Below are 20,912 nucleotides of genomic sequence, written 5' to 3'. Positions count from 1 at the left end.
AGGCCATTTGTTCAAATGATTCCGCCCTTGAACCCAAGCTCAGGTACTCTCAGCGTTTTTTTTTAGCCAGTGGCTACAACTCTTATAAAATGGATAGAATACTGAATGTTCCCCCATCCCTCCTACAACCAACACAAGATCACAGCAAAAATATTTCAATTCCTCCTACTCAGAATATATTGGAAAATATAGATGAAGTTTGCCACAAGTATAATCTTCATGATACTTTCAAACCACTTATTCAGTTAGTCACTTTCATCCATTCTCGTAAGGACAATTTCAGAATCCTCTTGCACATCCTTGAGTGTATAAAGTACCTTGTGCTTGCATTTTTTCCTACTTTGGACATACTGCTAGATCTGTTAACATCCATCTTGAAGAAGACAAAAATGACACAAGAAAAGGAGTGAATAATATTTATTCAGAGGCCATATCTTGAATATCATAATCTCAAAACATTCTGAAAAGCAGGTGAAAAGATGTACTGTCAGAGAGCTCCTGATAGATTTGTGATTTTTGTTGATTTATTAGGTGTTCTTAGATTTAATTGTGTATTTTTAGTATATTATTGTAGTTTTATTAGTGTAGTTATTGTACTAAAGTGTTTTATAACATAATTTCAGAGAAATTATTAGTTTTTACTACTCTTGAAAATGGCACCAAAAACTCGTCGCAACAAGGCAGTGACTAAAGCTAAAGTTACTACTGAGGAGAGCATTTGTCCTGAACTAAAACACTACTGCAGTGATGATAATAATATATCTGAGGATATGCTGACATTAGAAATAGCTCGGTTAAAAGAAATTATTAGGAAATTGACCAAGGAATTGGAAAAACGTTTGTTTAAACTTTGACAGGATAAATAAAAGGATGAGAACAACAACAGGCAGGAAATCACTGAACTTGATAATCAAAATATTAAGTCAGTATCTAAGAAAAAAGAGGTGATATGGTATGGTAACTCAATTTTAAAATTTCGCTTGGCGAGGGAGTCACCACTTCTAGTTTTCCAGGAGCGAAAATTAAAAATATGACAAACGTAATTGAAAACCAAAAAATAAATGTAAAAGAAATGGTAGTGCTCGTAGGTACAAATAATTTAAGTGGTGAAAAACATAGTATGAGAGAAGATAGGAAGGGTCTGTTGGAAGAAGCGAGAAAGAAATGTGAAAGAGTAAAAATTGTAGGATTACTACCTAGATATGATAGGAAGGCGATGATAGCAAATGATTTCATGCGCAGGTTATGTAGAAGATATGGATGCGAGTTTTTAGACGTGTGTGGTGTTTTTGATGGCAGAAAAGATTTGAATAAGAATGATGGCCTGCACTTCAATTCATTTGGCATCAGAAGCCTGGAGAAATTACTTCTTGGTATGAAACTTAATGCAGAGAGTCAGGGAAACTAGATCATCAAGGGAGGAATGGGGAAAATGTGTGTGAAAGTTCAGCTATGGTATACAAATGTGATAAAGATATAAATGCCTTTGAACATGGTTATGTATGTGGCGAAGGAGTGGAAAAATATGCTTTGGGATCAGAACCTTTTAAGTATGCTTGGGGAGGGAAAAGAGAAAATTCTAGAACAAGATGATATATTGCATATCTAATTATAAGAATAGGCTAGGTCATAATTTATTATGTCTATACACAAAGGGGTTGAGTTTGTTGCTTTATTGAATACGACGCAGCCTAAGATTGTTGGCATTAGTAAAATCTGGCTATCAGAATCAGATATGGTAAGTGGGATTGAGTGTAACGGATATACTATTTTTAGGAATGACAGAAGAGATAGGAGAGGAGGAGGAGTGCTATTAATGATATCAGATGACTTAAGTCCAGTTAGGGTAGAAATACAAGAAAACAATGATGGTAACAATGTCCCATGTAGCGAGTTTGAGTCTATTTGGTGTGAAGTGGAGGTTAACAGAATGAAATATATGGTGGGGGTGTTGCTACAGACCTGGCTGCTCAGTTGTTTGGACGAAGAAATGCATCGCTAATTTAACCTAATGGGTACTAAGGGAATGATCATTATGGGTGACTTTAATTTTCCAAACATTGATTGGGTAGAAGAGAAATCTCATGATCAGAAAGAACAAGAATTTATTGAATTGTTGTAAGATAACTTTTTTAAGCAGCATGTGAAAGAAGGAACTCGGGGTCAAAGAGTGTTGGATTTGCTCTTAGCATCAGAAGGGATCTCTGTCAAGAATATGGCTATTTTACCACCAATTGGTGACAGTGATCATGCTGTTCTTTCTTGGGAAGCATCTACTTGTAGTCTTCAATTAAATGAGGCTACATGCTGAATTACAAAGCTGGAAATTATGATCAACTAAGAATACTATCTTTGGTCCCATGGTATCAGTTACTGAATGGAAAAAATGTCAGCAATACATGGGAATCTTTGAAAAAGTGCTTGAATGAGGCGGTATCTGAATGTATCCCTAGTGTTCGAAGAATAAATAGGTTGGGAGTGAAATGGATGTGCAGCCTTGTTAAGCTAGAGATCCACAAGAAGAGGATGTAGAAAGAATATCGTGAGAACAAGAGTGAGAGGAGTTATGAAATGTATAAAGCTCAGGCCAGAAAAGTAACGAGTATTGTGAGAAAAGCTAAAACGGAGTATGAAATTGGCCATACAAACTGAACGCAATCCAGAAGAATTTTATTATGTTGCAAGCAAAAAAAAGAATGAATGTGGAAGAATAACTTCATTGAATGCAGATGGTACATGAGTGTCGGAAGCTAAGGAGATTGTTCAGTTAATGAGTGCTCACTTTGCTAAGATATATCAACCAGGTGTATGTATCATGATGCTACTGGTACGTTGGATGAAGAGTTACAGGTTCATGAAAATGAGGTAGAAGAGCTCTTGCATAACTTGGATAAGAATTTGTCAATAGGGACAGATGGAATATCTGCCCGTTTGTTAAAGGAATGTTCAGCTGAATTGGCTAGGCCTTTTGCACGTTTTGTATAAATTGAGTCTCAGCTCAGGAATGTTACCACAGGAATGGAAGGAATGTAGGATAGTTCTATTGCACAAGGGTGGTGCAAAAACTGATGCGTCAAACTACCGACCTATTAGTATCTTTGGTGCAGTAGTGAAGATTTTAGAGAAGCATACAGAAATGGGTAGACAAGCATTCTGTACTTTGCAGGGAACAACATGGGTTTACTAAAGGAAGGTCATGTTTTAGCAATTGGCTCATATTTTATAACAATGTTATGGCTGAGTTGGATAAAGGGAATGGATACACTATGATAATGTTGGATTTTTCTAAGGCATTTGATAGGATACCACATACCACATGGCTGTTTGTAAACTGGAGAATATGGGATTGGAACATAATCTGTTGACTTGGATCAGGGGATGGTTGACAGACAGATATCATAAAGTGGTATACAGCGGGTGTAAATTTGCCAGATTTAAGGTAACCAGTGGTGCACCACAGGGTTCAGTCCTTGAGCCATTATTGTTCAATCTATACATTAATGACATCAAGCAGGGTCTATTATCAGATTTGCAATTGTTTGCTGATGATGCAAAGATAGGCATGGCAATCAAGGATGATACTGATATTCAGCAATTACAAAATGATTTGAATAGTCTGGAAATCTGGGCAAATGAAAATGGCTGTCAGTTTATTGTTAGTAAGTGTAAATATACATACCTACAAGTATGTATCTCTAAAAGAACAACAATGATGTCTACAATCATCTGTATCGCAAGTTGGAACTTGGAATGGCAGATCATGATTTGGATATATTTTCACACAGAATTGAATAGAAGAATACATCTTTGCAACATAGAAGTTATTATAGGTCTGAGAGATTATTTTTAGAATCACCATCTGCTATGAAGCACTTCCAAACCTCAAGTATAGCTACATTAATTTGCCAAGGATCAGGAAGACAGTCATTCTGAGATCATATAGAGCCTGGCTTCTCCAATTTTAACTCTATGATTATCGTTTCCTAGAGTGTACCTTGTCAGGACATTAGTTCTTTTTAGTTATAATTTGAATTGTTTCTACAGTTGTCTTGTTAGGTGCTGTGTTCTTCATGTTGTATTGTTCTCTAATGATTGTAGGGAAAATCATCGAAATATTGGTATATTCAGTTAACTATATATTTTTTCTTCTTGCTGTTTATACTATGAAACACTTATGTACAGATTATCAGGAAGATTTGGTCTTGCATAAAATAACACAAGAATGGTATGGAGAGCAATATTTAAGGAGCAAATGCTGCTCATCATCCATCCATCTATAAATTGGATCAGTGACTATATAGAACTTAGCAGTGAAAAAAAAAACTTTGAGATACTTTTGCATTAATTGAGAAACTTGAAGATAAAAATACATGTTTTCATTAATTTAATTTAATGTGACCAGAGAGGAATTAGATGGCTAATTAAAATTCAAACAGAAGACCATAGCTAAGAGTTCAGGCTTCAAATATCTTGAAATATTAATCCAAACTTTATGTGGCATTTATTTATTCACAGGTTGGTGAGTGTGCAATTAGATCTTCTGTACAGTGGCATTTATATTGATGGTTATTGAAGGTAGAAGATTCTTAAGTGATTATCATTAATAAATCTTCTAGAATTTTAATATTGGAAAATTTCAATAATAAAACAGTGAAAGAAGAAAATGCTAAAAAATTTTTTTTTCATCCTCTCTGTGAATAAATGTTTATAATAATTCTTTCAGATTATTCATTATAAAAATAGTAATTATCATCAAGCATCCTGAACATTTTCAGGATGCTTGATGATTATTACTATTTTTATCTCTATTTTTATACTCTCTCTTGTTTACTGCTTGATTGTCTTCCTTTCTGTTTTGTCTTCCTGACAAAGTAAGAGAGATAGATTAGCCATCTATCTCTCTTACTTTGTCAGGTAAAATAGATAACTGAAATTTATTTGCTATATTTAGAGAATATAAAAATTTTCTATTCATTTGATGGCATATATTATTAAATTTCATCATAGTGATCATGCTATATTAACATTTAATATTAAATTTTTTTGCAGAAGTGATCAGAACAAGATTACGTCAAGAGGGCAATAAATATTGCTCTTTTTTTCAAACTTTATCGCTTGTATTCCAAGAAGAAGGCTCCAAAGGTTTATACAGAGGACTAGTAACCCAGTTGATTAGACAAATTCCTAATACAGCCATTATGATGGCTACCTATGAATTGGTTGTGTATTTTTGTTCTTGTCATCGCTTCTCTTCTCATCTAATTGAAGATGAAGAAGAAATTTACTAGACTTGGACTTCATTTCAATTAACAGTGTCATGTTTAGAAGGGAATCGCAAAATTATATCAACTGCCAATTATATATATCTTACTGTTATATGAAAAATGACTGAATAATGCCTTTATGTAATTTGATGGACGCATTAGCTTTTTGCTGAAGATTTGTATATATTGTATATAAATGTGGTCACATCGTACTGAGACATTTTGTGATTTCTCATTATTGCATTTAAATGTGCAGCTAAACAATTTTCTTTGTAAATAAATCTCCGTGTTTTTCTAGGTGACATTTAAGTTCAGTTCAAGTGATTAAAAAATATTTTAGATAATTTATTCTTACATCCTGTGTTGCCAGAGTTTAATGAAAAGATTTTTGGATCTACTTCAGTTGTGAATAATTTTTTAAATGGTGTAATGGAATTATTGATTAGGTCAATCTGTTTTATCTGTACTCATATGAATTAAGGCAAGTATGCACTTAAAAATAATTAAAATGCTATTTAATTATTTCGATAAGTGCCTGCTCAATGTTTTCTTTAACTTTTGGACAATTCCTTTAATTAGAATTGCTTTTAAACTAATTAGAAATAAGTGACTTTTTAAATATTGAATTTTCATCTTAACCTCACCTTAAAAAGTCAAGGGTTGAAAAAAAAAAGAAGCCATATTTCTTAATTTTTACATTATGTAACCATTTATAAAAACTGTAAAAAAAATCATTGTATGTATATATATTCATTTCTGTGTAAAAATAAAATACTTGGCTATTTTTATGATATATATTTAATATAAATCCAAATATGAAGAGCAGTACATCAATTTTTAATTAACGATCTTATCCTTTCTTCTATTTGTTCACATTATTCTAATTTACCTCTGTTCTATTGATGAAGCTTAATTTGGGATTCAAAATAATCCAAATGGATTGCAGGAGGCACTTAGATTTAAACTTTACTAACAACTTTAAGAAATTACAATCAAATTGCATTATAGATACTGTAGACATTTGAGTGTTTCACAGACTTCAAAACACCTTTGGCTATTTTACAATAGAAGACATGTCTTTTCACTTATATATATGTATCTAGGGATGGCACAGTTCATCTACTTGTAAACCTTTTCCCACCAGACAGTAAGACGATTCAAACACTGTACGGACAAATTTTTTTCTTATTTCAGGACAAATACTGGGATCAAAAAGGACTTGCTATTGATCCCCCTATCTCCAGCCTCTTAATGGGAAATTTTGAAACGAATACTATTGAAAACCGTCACAAGAAATCAAAAGCTTAGTTATGTTACATTGAAATTTTCGTTTGATTCAGGAACAATGGATGATTTATTTCAAAGATTATCTGAACAGCTTGCATCCCAATATAAAATTCAAGAGTGGAAGATGACAAAAAAAAAAAAAATTACTGTTCCTTGATATCTTTTGTTGAAATTATCCATTTCAGCATACAGAAACGTACTGCAATTGGAAGATTTTAGCATAGGCATTTAAAATATTACGAGATGCCCAGTATGTCAATTAATACGAATGAAGAGCTACACTACTTGAGGCATAACTACTACTTCAGTGGTTATGAATCCAATATGATCAACAAAATTCTTAATACACCTACAACTCCTGTACTTAAGATTTTAAGAATGTAGTCAGGCTACCTTACATCAATAATGGTGCAAAGTTGCTCTGTGGGTATAATATAATATGTGCATTAAATTAAAGTGACATTTTTGCCATTGCATAAAATCTCCAGATTCTTACATCCACCAAAACCTCCACATCATCCATCCCATGAAAAGCCTGGCGTTTATGAGATTCGTTGCTCTTGTGGCATATATCCAGTAAAACCCCGAAGTCACGCGGTAGGTGGGACCAACAAAAAGTGCGCAAGTCGAATTCGCGTGACTCGGTGTATAATTTTGCATTTAATTTATTTATAGAAACATACAGTTGGGACCAAAGGTTTACAAAAACACATATTTTTTAAGAAATATAATCATAATTGTAGTTTTGTGTATGTACATAAAAAAAAGAAAGTTATTTCGATGTCGATGGTTTCATAAAATCTAATAGATTCGTCTTTTTCTTGTCACGCAAAATTTCATGGCAAGCTAATGATTTTTTTATTCCTTGCCTTGTGGCTACAATTCGTTCCTCGTTAGAATCTATGTCCTCCAAAATCTGTAAACCTTTCTTTTATGATTATTCTCACTGTGGATTCCTGTAGATCGAACTTCCTTGCTAGCTCACAAATTTTCATTCTGCCTTCAAAATCCTTAATGTTGAGTTTTGTTTCCAAAGTCAATGTTTTTCTTTTCTAGCTAGCAGTAGAAGAATCGGACTTGCTTCTTTCTTTTGGATGACATTATTTTTTATGTGATAAATTTTTTTATCAAGAGCATAACATTAAACAATAGCAAGGCTTGTAGACTAAAAATCGTGTATGAATGGAGACCGCGCAAAACACGTCAGTGCTTGTTCGCAGCATGTGCGACACTGGCGAATGCGGCTGGCACCTGAAAGATACGACTTAGTGGTGAAGCGGGACGGGAATACCTACATATATAAGAAACCGCGTAACTCCGGAATCGGGTAAATCGGGGTATGACTATATATATATAGAGAGAGAGAAGAGGGGGTAGGGAAAACGGGAAGGTCAGGGGGGGCGGAGATCCGCATGTCTGATTACACAAGAGACGTCGAAAAAAGATAGTACATATCAGGTTTGGCATCCCATACAATTACCACAGGCTGTCAAGTAGTTTGGCAACAAACGAAAATGCTGCATACTGATCAATTGTTTTACAAGAAAGTTTAAAGAAGCTTCGGAACCCCACAAAACAACTGAAATCGAGGCGTAATCCTGCACCAGGTTTGGTCTACTTTCATTAAAATACTGTGCCGCCGACCTACGATACAAAACGGGCGATGCTATAGAACAGTTTCCCAAATTGCGTTTCGTGATGTCAGTGACCAAGCCGTGTATTTTTAAACATGGAAGTAATTTGGGAAAGGGAATACTGCTGTTTATGACTCAAAAATTGCCTGCAAGCCGACGACAATGGGCGGCGAATCCTCTGTTCTCAAAACAACGAAATAACATCTGTGTTGCAAATGTTAGTGACCTATCAGCAAGGACGCATATAGAAAATATTTCCACTGAAATTGAAGATCAAGGTAGTCTGTATCTGGTTCTCAAATCTAATAATACTGAATGCTTTCTTAGCAAGTTCGTATCGTAGGATGAAAGTGCTTGTTTCGAACTATAGTGCTGTGATTTTTTAAAAGTAATAGGCCTACAGATTTAAATTTTAATATGAATACAAGTTGAAGAGAGAAAAAACATTAAAATAATATATGACTAACTTAATGCTATAAAACTAACCGAAGAGGAAGTGTAGTGTCCCCCTTTTGCCGTCCTATAATTGTTAATTACTCTTACATGTTTATTTCTTTTTCTTGTTTGCAACAAAGTGTCCTAAAACATTTATATTTTTATAGGTGCACCATTTAGTTTATGAAAAGAATCAAAACAAGCAATTTCTTAAATATGTTTAGGTGTGAAACAATTATGCAAGCGTGACCTTGAACTCGCATCTTAATTTTTCTTACCCCCCCGCAGCTAGATTCGTACGTTATTACAAACGGTGCATTGAATGGCAATTTCAGACAACTGAGTTTTCAATGAGCAAAAGTTTATTATACACATAAGCACAATACAATCCATTAAAATTCGTTAAAACTTAATTCAATACTAAGCTAAAGCAATACTAACAAAATGCAATACAAACACTATCACAAATGGTAGGTTATAAAATTCTATGTGGGAAGGGCGATTATACCGCCACAAGACTCCACGCATACGATAAAAGGATATCCTCTCAAATGTTAACAACTGACTAAAACTTCTCATCTATCTGCGCACAATATGATACAGTACCTTAATTAAACAATTAGTTTACACACGTTAACTCACGAGAGTAATATGGGAATATTGAACCACATTCAATTCTTCAAACAGCTCTCAGACAAAATATAGATGACATGCATAAGTTTCTAGACACATGATTATTTATCTATTCATACTGACAAGCTTATTCTCTTTCTATTCTTAAATGCACTAAAGCCCTAGTTCAACTTTCAATTGATCGGTAACTGAACTACAATCACAGCTACATTAAGATTTGAAATAATATAAGATTTTATGATACCGTTTGACAAGGATCTTATATGCTAGTTTCTGCTCTTACTCATCTGTAATTTCTGAGGACGAATTCTGTAGTGGACCATATCTGAGGTTTCTCGGATCAAGGTGGGCCTTCACGTCTTCAGCACATCATGCTTCTTCCAAGGAAACAATGGATCTGCGATTCTATAGTCGTGAGATTCACTATGCGGGCACCTACTTCTCCACAGATTTTCCTTTTTTTTTTGTCACGAACACGGTTGATATAACATGCAGTAATTACCTTTCTTCTCAGTGTATGGCGTCCCTCTTTTCTATAATAGGGAATTGGGACAGAAATCCTGCTTGCTTTGTTCCCTGTCATGGCGGAAGGAGATAACTCCTGACCGTCACTCAGCAAAAAAGAAAAAAAAGAAACTCACTCAGAAAAGAAATCCGAAGCGATTCTCCGGATTTCTTTTTGTCGGGAGACATGAAGGGAACTTTGCCCAGTTCATTCAAATTTTTACAAAATCAGTGTATTTGACAATGAAATGATAGAAAAAAGTGAAAGAGTCAAAAACCAAAGTGACTTGGCCCATAATATATAAGCTTCATATACTGGTATAGTAATATGCATATACATATATAGGAATTTTAAAAAAATCGCGAGTAGGCGAGGTCGTTTTAGTCCTGTCTAACTTGGCATATGGCAATTTCATTATAAATTACGTTCACACTGAATAAATAAATATTTCCGATATTGCACGATGTCCATATCGCTATTTGCCATGACGGCAGAAACTGCATGGAAAAAGAATTAAGTACGAAATATAAAAATATTACAAGGGAGATTAGATGGTCGTAATTTCGCTTAGGAGTTTTTTTTTTTTTTTTTGAAAATCAAATTGTCCAATGGGGATGTATCTTTATTCCATAACGTCTGGTCAAATTCTTAATGAAAAGAGTATCGTTTTTTTTAAACCAAATTGTCCAAATGGAATATATCTTTATTCATATTGTCTGGTCAATTTAATAAATTAATATTTATCAGGCTGCGCTGCCGTTTTAGTCCTTATTTATAAATAATGATCTATTATTCCTTGATCCATAACATATATATATATATACATATATATATATATATATATACATACACACACAGGGCTTTTTTTTTTCAGCCGGAACGCATTCTGGTAAACTTCTAGGACTTTAATGGTCTTAAACACATATTTTATAAGTATTTCAAAATTAGGACTGCCTCCATTTTAAATTCTCAATTATGCCCGTTGACTACGTAATTCAAAGGTTATCTTTGGTTCAAACAATCTAGTGGTGCCATCTTGTGTTGTTGACACTGAACCTCGAAGATCGAAGTTTTCGATTAGAATCGATAGTCTGCCCGAAGTTATGGTAGTTATCGGAAGCGGAACTTCTATGTGAACAATGATGCAAGCAGACGTTCTCTACACAGGTGTCGCACTTTTACAACGTGGATGAGTGAGGTTAACGTATTTCATGGAAGTTTCACCAGTTTTACGTGATGAATAGTAAAATAACACAATTTTTCTCTTCTGCTCCAGCACCTAAAAAGTTAAAGCTCCAGAACAGTAAATGTAGTGATAGTGATGGAGTAAAAACAGACCCGATGGACAGTGGTACAAAAACTGAAGGGAAAAAACACGTGGCTAAGAATTCCAGAATGACAGATTGTTACAGGTTTGCGTGAATTCCTGACAGAGAAGAAAATGCCTGCTGAACTATTGCAGCTAATAAACACTATCAACAGCTTACCCATTTCTACTGCTGAATGTGAGCGTGGCTTTTCCCAGATGAACCTGATTATCACGCCGAAAAGAACTTGTCTGCAAAAAGCACGAATTGTGAAGTTCTGATAACATCTAATATGTGTAGGTAATTGTTTCTAGTCTCTTTTCTATACATTTGCTAATAACCCTGACGACTTACGAAAGTTGTAGAAATGTTTTATTTAACTCGTTATCTTAAAACATGTGCTCTCAATATTGGAAGCAATCTACAGAACTGCTAAACCACAGAAACACACTCATTTATGAATGCGTTTTCATTTCACGCAATTCATTTTATTGTAAACGGAAATTAACCTGATGTGTGGCATGATTCATTGGCCTGCAGTGCTCATGTAGAATAGCATTCTTATGCTCTTATTGTTGAGAATGACTGGAATGTATGGCATTCCTCCAGAAACAGCACAAAGTGAACCACATTCTTGTCATTGGCTTTATCTGATAATAACCCCTTACCAACTGTCATCTGGTTTCTGGAATGAAAGGAATTCCCTCTACATGTTTTAGAACAAGAAAACATGGATACTGAACTGAAAAACTTTTTTTTTGTAGCAAGGTATACTTTAGTTGAATGTTAAAGATACCAAGTTATTTTAAACCTGGTTTTACTCCATTTCCTAAGTAGCAAACAGACAAACAAGTCAAGTTTGCGCCTGCAAGTGTTGCAAGTCTAACTGACCTCACACGGAGTGCAAGATCAATGCAACTCATGGTAAAAGTAGAATAAGCTCTAATCACTAATCTTAATATTTACCCTTAATGCAAAACCCATCTCCTGGAGGAAATGTATGGTGCTTTGTATTAAAGGCAAGGGTCCACTACCCAGACCGGTTTCGACCTTTATTGAAGTCTCCTCAGTGGGAGCCAAGCTAGAAATATCAAGATTTCAGTAATACAGAGCTTATAAGTATTTTACCAGAACAAGTTACCATAAGGTGTTTTAACTTTATTAAATAAAAATCTAAGGAGGAGATATAAATGTAGAAAGTATTTTACCTTGCGTATAATAAATGAAAAATGTTCATTGACATTTCATTTTCATTTACAACTAGATAACATGCTCAATATCTATTTCCATTACAACATTTGAGCAGTTATTTTAGGCCATATTTCATAAATTACATATTGAATTGATGCAACGTTATTACCTCATAGTAAGATAAAAGGTTACATATACAATTAGATGTACATATATTTTTGGCAGTATATCATACGTTACATATTGGTTTAGTCTTATATTAGTAATTTATCTTAATGAATAAATTACTGTTGACATATTTACAATGGCTGTTTATCATAGAGCCTGTGTAGCTCAGTGGATATGGCGTTTGCACACCACGGCGTTTGGCCTCACGAAGGAAGACTTGGTTTCGAGTCTAGTTGCAACTAGAGGAAATTTTTCTAAGCTTTTTTCGACCGGTTCCCGAGTTAGTCGATCTCTGGCACGGGCAAGCAGGTTTTTCCTCCCGGAAACTCGGGTTTTTCGTCCTGTAAACTCAAGAAAATCGACCTTAGAACCCACATTATTTCAGACATTAAATATATTGTGTTAGGGTTAGGGACCACGAGATGGCGGCACATTTGAGCCGTCTCTCTTCACTGTGTACCGCTTAATTAGTGATAGCCTTGGGCCATCAATCTGATTGGTACCAGTGGAGATTGAACTGCCCACTCCGTCTCCAAAAAGTTAGATAGGGCTAAATGGCCCGCCTACTCCCCGTATACGGAATAAAAAGGCGTTAGCTGATTATATATATATATATATAGAAAACTTTTGGCAGCATATCATATGATACCATATCATACAAGGAGAATATCATATAAGGAATATATTATATATTAGTATATATCAGTATATAGTATATATATACGTAGGCTGTTCAATAAGTAATAAGACTATATTTATACAGAAAAGAGATTACCTTTAATTGTCATCATTTACATGGTCTTTTTTCGAAGTAACTACCGTGAGACGCGATGCATTTGTCACAACGTTGTGTCCACTTCTTAAACACATGTGAGAGTCCGTTTTTTGAGAGGTCTTTCAAAACCGCCTCCGCAGCTTTTACAACATGCTGTGTTGCTTTTGAAATGGCGGCCTCTTAGTGGTTTCTTGAGCTGAGGAAACAGCCAGAAATCGTACGGTGCGAGATCAGGACTGTATGGAGGGTGTGGTAGGATATCTGTGTTGTTCTTCTGCAAAACGTCCACTACACAACCAGCAATATGTGGCCTTGCATTATCGTGGTGTGCAATAAGAAGCCATTCTCGCAATGGACGCTTTCTTTTGACGTGCTTGATGATAATCGCTGCTGTGTTGATCATTGTCTCTGTGATGGACGTTTAAGGTATTCCCTCACGTTCAAGATCTTCCACATTTTGCCTTCCTTCCTTGAAAGTTTTATGCCAGTGAAAAACACTTGCCCTCGACATTGCTTCATCGTGGAAAGCTTCGCGATCATGTTAAAAGTGTCCGATGCCAATTTTTGCAAACGCACACAAAATTTAATCGCATAACTCTGTTCCAAGGACGCTTCCATTTCGAAGACTGGTCGCGCCTCGTAGGCGCGCCAATGAGCACTTGCGTTTAGTCACGTGACACTCTGGCACATCAGCCCATATACGCCATCTACCAACCTCTTTTGTTAATACATACAGCAGCATTTCTTTATTCCACAGAAATTAATATTGTGATGAGTGGTTTCGCCACAGTAAAATTAGTCTTATTACTTATTGAACAGCCCACATATATCAGTATGGTGTATATCAGTATATCATATAAGGAGGAGAGGATACATGTGAGGAAGGAAATGGATTTTATTCAATTATTAAGGGATAACTATCTGAGACAGCATGTAATTGAAAATACTAGGGGTTTCAGAGTGCTTGATCTGGTAAAAGCATCTGAGAATTTGACTGTGATGAATATGTCCATGTTGCCACCCATTGGTGAGAGAGCGATCATAAGGTCGTGACCTGGAAAGTGGTAAAGGTGTGGAATTTTCGATTAAGACAGGGTGTATGTGGAATTACCATGCTGACAAGTATGACAAGCTTAGGAGATTGCTTGGAAAAGTGCCATGGCATGTAAAACTGCAAGGGCTGGATGTCGATAGAGCATGGGAAGTGGTCAAGGAGCATTTACAGGAGGATATGGCTGATTGTATACCTAGGGTCCGAATAGTAAAACAAGTAAGGGTTAAATGGATGAATAACACCATTAAGCTTGAGCTGCAAAAAAAAAAAAGAAGCAACTGTAGAGGGAATTTAAAGAGAAAGTTGACCTGCAGGCACACGAGTGGTATAAAGCGCAGGCCAGAAGGGTAACGAGTGTGGTAAAAAAAATGCAAAAGCGGATTATGAAAGGAAACTAGCTATTTTGGGATTCTCTTTAGCTAGCTATGCAAGCTAAAGAGAATCCCAAACAGCTCTTTCAATATGCTGGAAGCAAGAAAAAAACTGTACATGGCAAAATGGTTTTAAAGAATGACGATGGTAAGGAGGTCACTGAATCAGTCGATATAGTGGAGTTACTGAGCGAGCACTTTGCAAAAGTATATCATCCAGGTGGTGACATTGAAAAAATGAAGGAACCATTAGTTTATACGGGAATTGTGATGAATGAATTGGAGGTGAATAGTCTATTACAGAACCTTAATGTGAATACATCTGTGGGATTGGATCCTGATAATTCCTTAGCCGCACCAAACAAGAACCGGCACGGTTCTTGTTTGATGCGGCTAAGGAATTATCAGTGCCCTTGACCATGCTATTTAATCTGAGTCTCGGGTCTGGTTTAGTCCGGAAGCTGTGAAAAAAGGACGGAAATAGTTCCACTGCATAAAGGAGGATTCAAGACTACTGTTGCAAATTACCGACCGATCAGCATATCAGGAGTCGTTGTCAAGGTCTTGGAGAAAGTAGTCAAGGGAAAAATATAGGAATGGATTGATGAAAATGAGATATTGTACGGGAGACAGCATGGTTTTGTGAAGGGTAGATCATGTCTCAGTAACTTGCTCAAGTTTTATAACGCAGTGACGGCTGAACTGGATAAGGGTAATGGGTTTATAGTGATACTGCTGGACCTGGTTAAGGCTTTTGACAGGATATCACATGGAATTCTAATCCGTAAACTACAACATATGGGAATGGATATAGGGTTCGTGAGCTGGATAGGTGGGTGGTTGATGGAGAGATATCAGAGAGTAGTTTATTCAGGAGTAGAGTCCAAAAGACGGCCTGTGACTAGTGGTGTGCCGCAGGATTCTGTTCTTGGACCACTGCTGTTTAATTTGTTCATTAACGATATAGGAAAGAATCTAAGGGGGGGGGGAACAGTTCATTTGTTCGCTGATAATGCAAAGTTGGGTTGGGCAATAGTGAATGCAGAAGATGTCAAAATCTTGCAGAACGACTTGGATAGATTGGAGTTCTGGGCTAAGGAGAATGGATGTCGATTTAATGTGACAAAATGTAAGGTTTTGAATTTTGGGGTGAAAAGATTAGCAGCAGTATACCACATTGGTGGAACTGTACTCCAGGAGGAGATTGATGAGGCCAGAGACTGGGAGTGTTGGTGGATAGGCAGATGAAGTTTAGGGGGCACATTGCAAATTTAGCTAAATCAGCTCATCAACTCACTTGGTTGTTGAAAAATACTTTGACGAGCAGAAACAAGCAAGTTATTGTACCTCTGTACCGAGCCTTGATAAGACCTCATCTCGACTACTGTGCCCAGATTTGCTCATCTAGGTTTCTTCTTGATGGGGAGGAGGTGGAGAGGATCCAGAGGCGAGTGACCAAGATGATAGCAGGTCTATGAAATGAACCTTATGAGAACAGCTTGAAGATTTGTGGGTTGCAGAAATTAGTTGATAGGCGGAAAAGGGGAGATATGATTGAGACACTCAAATTGCTAAAGGGTTTCTATAGGATTAATTCAGAGGATATTTCTGAGATCAGGACTGGTGGTGGGACTAGGGGCCATACATGGAAGCTGGTCAAAAATGTGGTTAACAGGGGTGTTAAAGCTAGGTTCTTTACTTGGAGAGTGGTAAATGAGTGGAATAACCTGCCAGAGTCTGTTGCGGGTGCTATGACGGTGAAGGAGTTCAAGGCAAGGTATGATAGATACTGTGAGAATGTTGTATAGTTGTGTGGACATGATATTTAGGGCCTTCCTGGATGAGTCTAAGGACTCCCTGGAGTCGGTCGAAATCATCATAATCTTAATAATAATAATACATGCTGGATTAATACAGTATTATTAACTTATCTTATATATATATATATATATATATATATGTATATTATATATATATATATATATATATATATATATACAATATACACTGTTTGTTTCCAAACATATATATACAAGTAGATATATGTTTGGTTTTCAAAGTTTTTCACTTGGATATATTATAAATTAAAGATAATAAGAAATAATATACTTGGTTTAACCCATTATCCAAGTGTAAGCAAACAAAGTTTGCGCCTGAAGTATCTTTCAGGACTGGGGCAATTCGTAGTAGATGTGGTATGACTTCTGATCACTTGCCTTAGTAGCCCATAATGCAAATTACATCTCCTTTTGGACACGTATAACGCTATGCGTTATGGGAAGGGTCACTACCCAGACCGTTTTCGACCTTTATTGAGGTCTCATCCCTGGTAGCCAGATCCACTGTTGAGATCAACTAGATCAACAACTATCTATCTATCTCTAATCCAAAATATTTTAATAATAAAGTGTGACACCTTTTGGCAACTCATATAGGAAAATATGACTTCTGCATTACTTCAACCCCTTGGTATCTCACTTCCGGGTTTGACTCCCACTGATGAGACCTCAATAAAGGTCGATTCCAGTCTGGGTAGCGAACCTTCCCATAATGAATAGCATTACACATGTACACAAGGAGATGTGCTTTGCATTATGGGATACTAAGGCAAGTGATGTGAAGTCATACCACCTTTGCCATGAGTTGCCCCAGTCCTGAAAGATACTTCAGGTGCAAACTTTGTTTGCTTACACTTGGATGGTAGATTAAACCAAGTATATAATTTCTTGGTATCTTTAATTTAGGTAAATATTTCTTGGCAGTATATCATATGATACATGTTGGATTAATACGTATTATTAAATTATCTTAAAAGGATAAGTTTGATATATACAATGTCTGCTCTCCTATATACATATAGATATACATACACCACTTTCACTGAGCTACTGAGGCTCAGCAATTCATTTAATATAAGGAATTAATTTGTGTTGCTTTAGTGGAAGTGGCGCTTGCATCCTCTGTGCTTGGCCGCTTTAAGTTAGACCTAGGTTCTAACTAGGTCTGACTGGAGGAACTTTTTCTAAGCCTATCTTCGACCGGTTCCCGAGTTAGTCGATCTCTGGCACGGGCAAGCGGGTTTTTCGTCCCGTAAACTCAAGAAAATCGACCGTAGTACCCACATTATTTCAGACAGTGACATATCTTGTTAGCGTTAGGTACAAAGAGATGGCAGCACTTGTTTGCCAGCCTCTTCATTGGTGGCTGCTATAGAGACTGTGATAGAGATGGGCCAGCTATCTCTGATTGGCTACCGGTGGAGATTGAACTGTCCACTCAGTCTCCAAAAGTCAGATAGGGTAAAAAACCCTCACCTACTCCCTATTAGGGAATAAAAGGCATTAGTTGATTTTTTTTAAATAAATCAGAAAAATTGTTCAAATGATCTGTGAAACTGAATTCATTGTAGTAGAAAAAAATATTACTATTGGAAGGAAGGAGGAGAGGACATATGGAGAAAGGAAATGGAATTTATGCAGTTACTAAGTAATAATTACCTGAGACAGCATGTGATAAATATTCTAGTAGTTTGACAGTGCTCGATCTAGTAATTGATCTGACAATTTGGCTATAACAAATATGGCTAAGTTGCCGCCAATTGGTGAGAGTAATCATACAGTCTTGATCCTGTGAGGTGGTTAATGTGTGGAAATTTCAGTTAAGAGGACTGTATGTGGAAACCTAGGGCTGGTAAATATAACAAACTTAGGGATTGCTTGTATCGGTGAAATGGCATGTGAAACTGCAAGTGATAAATGCTATTAGTGCATGGAAAGTGGTAAAGGAATGTTTGAGTAAGTAATGGCAGACTGCATACCTACAGTCATGAGAGTAAATCAAATGAAAGTTAAATGGAGCTGCAAAAAAATAATAAAAATACAAAATAAAATTGTTGGAGAGCATGCCAAAGATAATTACAGATAATCCCTTATTGTTTCGATATGTTGCAAATAAAAGGAAAATATTGCAGAATGATTTTAATGAATTCCGATCATCGGAATGTAACTGAATGAATCGAAATAGTAGAATTTCTAATTGAACACTTTGTCAAAGTATATAATCTAGGTGGAGATATTGCAGTAACGAGAGAGGTAAAGACTTATATGTGAATTGAGGTAAATGAATTGCAGATGCATAACATATAACAGAACCGGGATTAGGTGGTATACTAGCACGAGTTTCACGTGAAGGTTTCACGTCAAGTTTCACGTCAAGGCAATTCTTGGAGACTTTCATCACATTCTTCAATATAGGTTTCCGCTCTTGGTTAGTACAAATGCGGTGAAAAGAAGGGAAAATGCATAAAGGAGGATCCAAGACTGAAGTAGCAAATTACCAACAGATCAGCATATCAGATGAGTTGGTCGAGAGCAAAATATAAGAATGCTAGACCGAAATGGGATACTGTATGGATACAACATGATATTGTGAAGGGTAGGTCGTTCCCCAGTAACTTGTTCACATTTTATAGTACAACAAAAACTGACTTGGATAACCGTATGGAGTTTACTGTGATACCGCTGTAATTTCCAAAACGCTTCGACCGAATACCACATAGAATACTAATCAGTAATGTGCAGCACATCGAGATGGATATAAGATTGGTGAACGGGATAAGAGAAAGGCTGATTGAATATCACAGAGTTGTTTTCTGGGTGTACAATACAGAAGAAGGGCTGTGACTTGTGGTGTGTCACAGGGCTCTGTTCTTGGACCGCTACTGTTTATTTTGTACATTAATGATTTAGGAAAAGATCTAAGAGGAACTGTGCAGTTGTTTACCGATGATGCAAAATTGGGTAGAGCAATAGTTAATACAGATTATGTTAAAATTTTGCAGAATGATTTGCATAGACTGGACATCTGGGCAAAGTTGGTCTAATGTTATGCATTTTGGGGCAAAAAGATTACCAATTGTATACCACATTGATGGTAATCTGTACTGTAGGAAATTGATGAAGAGATCTGGGAGTATTAGTGGACAGGGAGTCAAAGTTTAGAGGGCACATAGCAAAAGTGACTAAAGCAACTTATCGGATTACTTGGTTACTGAAGAACGCTTTAACGAGCAGAAACAAGCAGGTTATTGTTCCTTTTTTTCCCGAGCCCTGATAAGACCCCCCACCCCCATCTTGATCATTGTGCACAGATCTGGTCATCGGGGTTTCTTGGCGATCAAGAAGAGGTGGAGGGGATCTAGATGCCAATGACCAACATGATGACAGGTCTGTGGAATGAACATTACGAGAACAGATTGAAGACTTGTGAGTTGCAGAAATTGGTTGACAGACGGAAAGGGGTGATATCATTGAAACATACAAAGTTACTGAAGGATTTTTATGAGATTAGTACAGAGGTAAATTTTGAGAACAGGTCTGGTGGTATGAGAACTAGAGGCCATTCTTGTAAACTGAGCAAAAGTGTAGTTAGCAAAGGTCTTAGAACTAGATTTTTTTGCTTGAAGAGTGCTGACCAAGTGGAATAGGATGCCATAGTCTGTTTTTGGTGCCATTGACTGTGAGTGAATTCATAGCAAAGTATGACAGATACTGATGAAATGGATTAGTGCTAGGAATGATGTTTAGGATTTCCCTCGATCAGCCTGAGGACTCCAAATAATATCCGGTAATAAAAATAATTATAATCAGCTAACGCGTTTTATTCCCTTATAGCAGTGTTTCGCAAAGCATGGTATGCATACCCCCAGGGATAAGCGAAGGGTCGATAGTGGGTACGTGGCAATTTTCGGCTATGCATAATTAAAGGAGTCATTATATTTTTCAACAAACAGTGCAATTAGAGACAACCGGGATAAAACGGCACTAACTAGTGAATCACATCCCCTCTCCAACAGAAACTGCTGTATAGACCAAGCAAAATCATATGTTGATGGTGGAACATATGGTTTTGCTTGACACTACCCCTGTCATTAACGTGTTAAAACTAAGAAATATATAGTGAATGTGTTTCAGATATTATGGAATTCACATTTCAACTCAACTGTTGAAATCCTAATTTCTCTTTTGTTCGCGCGATCTTTTGTTAATACTGCACCAATCATTATGCAGTTCTTTTGCTCTATATATCTCAAGTCTTGTAAATTATCGGTAATTTTTGCTTGCAATAATGGAAAAGAAGATGATGTTATTTGGGTAGATGACTTTGACGATGCACACAAAGAAACTGTTCTCGATGCCAAAAGTAGTGATAGCGAGTAGGAGCTTCTTGGTAAGTCGCACCATTTTCAGTTTTTTTCTGAAAACTTTAGTTTCCGAAAATTCCCGCACG

At 36.3% G+C, this 20,912-nt stretch overlaps 1 protein-coding gene across 1 annotated transcript in view; it reads left to right on the top strand.

Moving 5' to 3' along the window:
• The window catches only part of LOC150107632 (solute carrier family 25 member 36-A-like), a 163,866-nt gene extending 157,814 nt beyond the window's left edge, over window positions 1-6,052 (top strand). The window contains exon 7 of the mRNA XM_090391982.1: window positions 5,050-6,052. Within this exon, the coding sequence (XP_090248108.1) occupies window positions 5,050-5,288 (239 nt within the window). The 3' untranslated portion in view covers window positions 5,289-6,052. The remainder of the gene's footprint in view (window positions 1-5,049) is intronic.
• Window positions 6,053-20,912: the final 14,860 nt, after the last annotated feature.

This window comes from Typopeltis vanoorti, chromosome 4 (assembly GCF_054136105.1).
Source record: "Typopeltis vanoorti isolate ZY-2024b chromosome 4, IOZ_Tvanoo_1.0, whole genome shotgun sequence".
Lineage (NCBI taxonomy): Eukaryota > Metazoa > Arthropoda > Arachnida > Uropygi > Thelyphonidae > Typopeltis > Typopeltis vanoorti.
This window is presented reverse-complemented; position numbering and strand designations above follow the sequence as displayed.